The sequence below is a fragment of the Sitophilus oryzae genome, unplaced genomic scaffold (genome assembly GCF_002938485.1).
Source record: "Sitophilus oryzae breed Bouriz unplaced genomic scaffold, Soryzae_2.0 scaffold_1395_pilon_pilon, whole genome shotgun sequence".
Lineage (NCBI taxonomy): Eukaryota > Metazoa > Arthropoda > Insecta > Coleoptera > Curculionidae > Sitophilus > Sitophilus oryzae.
In genome coordinates, this window is record NW_022146054.1 from 742,844 (window position 1) to 748,843 (window position 6,000).

A 6,000-nucleotide genomic window follows, 5' to 3' on the forward strand; every position below is an offset into this window, starting at 1 on the left:
CCTGTTAATTATAGGTTATTTTATCAGGAGACGCATCCTTTCTTCTATACTTTTCCTTCCCTGTATTTTGAGTTGTAACAATGGACATTTACCTCCTCCAATTAAATAGCCTAGGTTATTTTAATAACGAAAACATTCTGTAAAGAAAACACTTTAATTCTTTGTCTCAAACTATTTGTATCAACCATTGCAAATTTATAATTGGAATAAATTGGTAAAGCAGATAACCCCCCAATCTATCACCCAGAAGAAATATTTTCCTCCGAAATCTGCATGTCGTTTTCTCGATAAGGTGTATTTCGTTATTTTGAAGATTAATGGAGCAGAAAAACATTTCTAAAAGCTATATCGGAATTTTCAGACCGCTTTATCCCTCCTGATACATAAAAATGACTCTCAATAAGACCCTTTCCGAGAAAAGGCTTTTCAAAATCAGATATTATGTTTCTGCCACGGTAGTTTGTTTTAGATTTTTACTGGTCAAAAAATTTGAGTGTCGGCCTTAATCAGGACTTTATTGAGTGGATAGCTTATTAAATTTACAACATATTTAAAGGTCTTTCCAATATTGTCAAATTTCAATTGTTGTTATTATGTTTATGTTATATTATATTACGTTTTTTGTTTGTGTTCTCTTTAAAACTAGTCATACGATATACAGGCCCGGCAATGGATCTCTAGGCATAGGAATTACATGCATTGGAATGAAACGCGTATAAAAAGTCTATGCTTAAACAGAGATGGACAACAACTTCCCCGTTTCCACTTCCACTACGACTGTCTACTTTGACAAACTCCAATAAGATAACAAATTTTGGAAATTCCGCCACCTCCCATCCACTCATGATACCCATCTCCCTGCCCTTTATTTATCGCCATTATTTTATTTCCCTTCCCGCGCCTACTCACCTCGCTATTCCGACTCCCGTCATTTCATCACAGAGTTGCCAGGTCTACCGGTTTCGTCTGTAAGCTACCGATCTACCGATTTAAAGAAAAATCTAACGATATATTCAACTGCGTCTTTAGTTTTTACAATAGAAGCACTTTTAAAAAGCTGACTTATTTGACTAAAAATTAAGCGACTGCCGCGTTGGAATCTGTATAATCTGACTTTATTATTGTTTCATTAAATTTTATTTAGTAATAACACACATACAGGTCATCGTTCTGTCTAGTTGCAGAGTTACAGAGATATTCCTAAAATCCTTATTACTCCTTATTAGGCGCGGTATTGGCGACATGCCCGAAGAAGTTGATATCTTTTGAAAAGATTTTATTTCATCTACTAAAGTTGAACCCATATTTTCCCCAAAAATGTAAACAAAAACCAAATTTAAGTTAAGAAACAACCTAAATTCGGACAAATATTTTAGTGATTTTCCCGTCAAAAAATATATTAATATGAAAAATGAGTTGAGAGTTGCTACAGCTTTCCCATTGAAATGAAATTAATTTTAGATATCACTGATCAAAATTTGTACAAAGGTAAAAAGTGACTGCTACACTAATTTGTGACTGCTATCCCTACTTGTTATAGTTTTATATGTTTTTATTAATATATTAATATTATTTAATTCAATATTTTTTTTAATATTAAATAATATACCTAGCTATTTCTAATTCTTGTTATATTTATTATATTTGTATTTTATTTGAGTGATCTATTATTACGACACATAGGAATGCTAATTTTGGACTTAAATATTATATTTTATTTCGTTTCTGTACTTTTAATTTTTGTTGAAGATCTACCGAGAATTTTGTTCTCGTATGGAATTATAATCTAACAAACCCGGCAACCCTGTTCGTCTACTCCTTATAAAGTTTTTTTCGGCCTAATTCCTTTGTCACAGCCGCGGCTTTGTGAAGCGCCGCCGCCGACCGACTGTGTCGGGGCGACTGCTAGGAAGATCGTACAGTATTGCCATTTCATAGAATTGCACTTGCTATTTTAGAAATGATATCAAAGTTTTGCATGTTACTTTTCGTTTTAGAAAGAAGTTATGTGCCTAGAGAAAACATTCGTAAAATTGTTTCGTACTTTATTTAATATTTCATTAAGTAGGCAAGATAATGGGATTAGAAGATTTAGGATTTTGACAAGCCAACATAATTTCGATTTAATTGAATGGCAACACTGTCCGTCCTGTTTCTATTTTTTCGATTCTGTTCTATTAGTAGGCGGTAGCCCCCACACAAGCGTCTTAAAGACCCGCCCGGCGCCCCCTCTCGCAGGGGCTCTCTCGTCGTATCACTTCTATGACTTCCCCTATACGATGGTAGGGAAAGGACACTTTATCCGTCTCTGTTGCACTGCAGTGTATTTTGCAGCCTTACCATCTTTTTTTATCGCATTGAAAACCTCCTATTGCTAATATTCCTTTGCCAGTAGTGTATAACATTAAATTATATTATCTTTCTTAGATTATATATCTAGAGGGTGTCCGAATTAAAATCAGCGCCCTCTATTAGATAAGTAGATAGTCAACATGTGACCTAAATTGAAACAGACCATCTTATATAACTCAGCTGATCTGTTTAAAGTAGAGATTTCAGTTAACGTCTCCTTTTTGCTGCCAGGGCTAATCTGGACGGGGCCTACTTTGTAAACGCGGAATCCGAACCGCGGTCCTCGGCCATATCATGGTCAAAGGCCTACCGACTTAGGAAGTGTCTAAATCAACTCTTACTCAGGAGATATCCGATCTCATCCGGCCTCGAACCGGCGTGAATGAGCAGTGTGTATCAATAGATTTTATACTTTTCCCTTGAACAACAGCACGGTACAGAGTTTCGAACCGGTCACCCGTCCATACACCAGTCTCGCCTTACGTCGCTTAACTTCTTTTGATCTGTTTAGTTGATGAACTTAGTTTAGATTTTTTAGATTTTACTCAAAAAAGTAAACCTCTGACAAAACTAAAAAAATAGGCAAATGTAAGATAAGCCTGTAAAAATACTTTTATTATTCGAATAGAAATATGATTTTTTTTGGTGTTTAGTCACAAAAATGAGAGAGTGAGAGATGTTAAAAAATAATCCTAAATAATTGAAATGAAATAAAGTGTTGTTAAGTGTACAGGGTAAGTCAAATTCGACGCTTTTAAATGGAAACATCCTTTTCTATAGGAGATAGAAAAAGAAAACTAATATCGGTGTCTGGAGCTCAATTTTCATCAAAAACATGATGGTAAAAACCCCACATCAATATGTTACCGTTTCGGAGTTACGGTTTTTTTCAAAAATGTGCATTTTTAACAAATCGCTGTAACTTTTTTACTACGGAAAATTTTGTATTTCTATGAAAACATTTCCAAAGCACCTTTTTACGTAGAATTTAATGGTTTAAGTATAATTTTTTTAAAATTAATAATTTAAGAGTTATCAACAGAAAAATTGATTTTTTATTTGGGACACCCTCTATATTTTTAATTAACTGAAAGGAATTTAAAATTACCTTTCCAAAAATATAGCACACTTGATATTTTGCTATAATCTCCTTCGAAATACAGAATTTTTAAAAGTTCCCCACTTTAAACTAGTAGGCTTTGGACCACTTATTGATGATATGCCCTTAATGGAACTTGAAAACATATTTTTCCAGCAAGACGACGCACCGTCTCTGAACGCTGAAGTTATCAGCATATTTTTGCAGCCAATTTCAAGAATAATTGAATAGCTAACCAAGATCCCAGCCGTTGGCCGTCGAGGCCGCCTGACTTAGTGCCCATGGATCTAATCCTATGGATATATTTGCGGAAGAATAAAGGTTCCTTATTCTTCCGTATAATCTAGATAAAAATTAGAAATACTTAGCAGTTATGAGAGGGTATCTTTCACCCCCACTGAATTAATGAATTCCCCGAGAAATGTTCATGTCTTGGTTTGCTATTTATTTTTATTGTTATTAGATATAGTTTAAATGTATTGTGATGTTGGTTAAATATTTTTAAATTGTTATAAAATTCTGCATCTCTCATAGCAAATATTATTTTCGTTTTAATTGACGCTCACAGCTAGAATTTTTTTGCATTACAGCCGGTGCCGTTCAAAGGCCTACCTATTTAAAGTGGGCGAATTTTCATATACTCTATATCTCGAAGGGGAATCGAGCAAAATATCAAGTGTGTTATATTTTTGGAAAGATAATTTTAAATTCTTTTCAATAAATTAAAAATATACAGGATGTCCCATATAAAAAACAAATTTTCTGTTGATAATTCTTAAATTATTAATTTTAAAAAAATTATACTTAAACCATTAAATTCTACGTAAAAAGGTGCTTTGGAAATGTTTCCATAAAAATACAGAATTTTCCATAGCAAAAAAGTTACAGCGATTTGTTAAAAATGCATATTTTTGAACAACACCCCGTAACTCCGAAACGGTAACAGATATCGATATGCGGTTTTCACCCTCATGTTTTTGACAAAAATTGAGCTCCAGACATCGATATTAGTTTTTGTCTATCTCCTATAGAAAAGGGTATTTCCATTTAAAAGCGTCGAATTTGACCCACCCTGTACAGTTGCTGTTTTAGGTAAAGTGATAAAACGATGCCCTAATCCAATTTCAACGACCTGCTATCTATAAGTTCTGTTTTCTAATGTTAGGCAATTTTTTTAGTTTTACTCTGAATTTTCCAAGTCGTTTTTAAATCTTTCTAGTCGATGTCAACACTGGACGTCGAACAAGTCGAGATCCAGGTAATTACTTGCAATTGTAATTTGCTGCTGATTGCCGATTCCTGACAACGGCTCTCAAGACCTATTATTTTTTTGATTTTCAAATTGGAATTACTCGGTTATTATCAATTTATTTTGAAAAATAGTAACGAGAAAATATATTTCTTTGGGTCAGATCTACCACCCCTTAAAATATTTACACTTATTTCTGGGACACTCTGTATATTTAAAATTTGTCATACGATGTTTCATCTTTTGACCACCATGATCAATGTCATATTTTCACTATAGTGACTATATATAAGCACCATATTAGATTTTACACATCTAAATATTATTCATTATAATATCGTCATACTAAATTATCAAATCGATATTCTATAAAATATCTAGGATATCTATAATATATAATTTATTTCAAACAATACCTGAGGACAATGGTTTTTGAAAATTTATAAAATAACTAGGAATTCGAAAGAGAAAGAATTTTCTCGGCAACATATTATATACTCAAATAAAAATCCTACCTAGAAACTAGATTTCACTAGTCTCAACCACATTCCAAATATATAAAGTAATTAATTAATTTACAGGGAAACATAATTCTCGCTTTTTAATAAGCACTCACTCCCTGATTTTTTCTTTATTTATATACTAAATAATTCATTGAAATGGTATTATTAATATGAATAATAATGCAATAATTATTTAGAATGCCACTCTATCTAAAGAACATTCCAGTAATGTGTACTACCAGTCATGGCCTATGCATTGGACACTTAAAACGGACATCATAAGGAAACTGCAGGTAGCACAACACTTAATGGAACGAAATATGTTGGGAACTGGGGATAACCAAGAGAGACCGTAAAATAATAAAGTGGATACCGGCAAAAGACCCAGGTAAGAGAAAAAATCTACGATCCAAATCCCTCAAATGGCCATGAGCAGGACACCTGACAGGAAGAGCGGATAACAGATGGACCACAAAAAAATGTTTACCACGAGGAATTAAGAGACCTAGAGGAAGAGAGGATGATATTATGGAATTAGCAGGGATAGAATGTAGATTGTAGAATGTTTAGAATGGGAGTTAATCACCGCGACCGTACAGAGCTATTGTGTGTTCTCCTTTCTTGAGTTATAACTCATCATACAGTCTCAGGGCTTTAACAAAAGCAAGTATCTGACACGGCTCCACAGAGGCCAGCTATCCATCCTCGACAACAGACGTACCAAGGTTCATGGCACGAATGGTCGTCGTCTCGGCGCACTCAGTGATAAGGTGTTCTGGTGTTTCCCCATTTTCCCC

The 6,000-nt window shown here is 33.9% G+C and overlaps 1 protein-coding gene across 1 annotated transcript in view; it reads left to right on the top strand.

Annotated features, from left to right (window-relative positions):
- LOC115875746 overlaps positions 1-5,559 on the top strand; it is a 39,339-nt gene extending 33,780 nt beyond the window's left edge. Inside the window, exon 2 of the mRNA XM_030891258.1 lies at positions 5,401-5,559. Coding sequence (XP_030747118.1) covers positions 5,401-5,559 — 159 coding nt within the window. The remainder of the gene's footprint in view (positions 1-5,400) is intronic.
- The last annotated feature ends 441 nt before the right edge of the window (positions 5,560-6,000 follow it).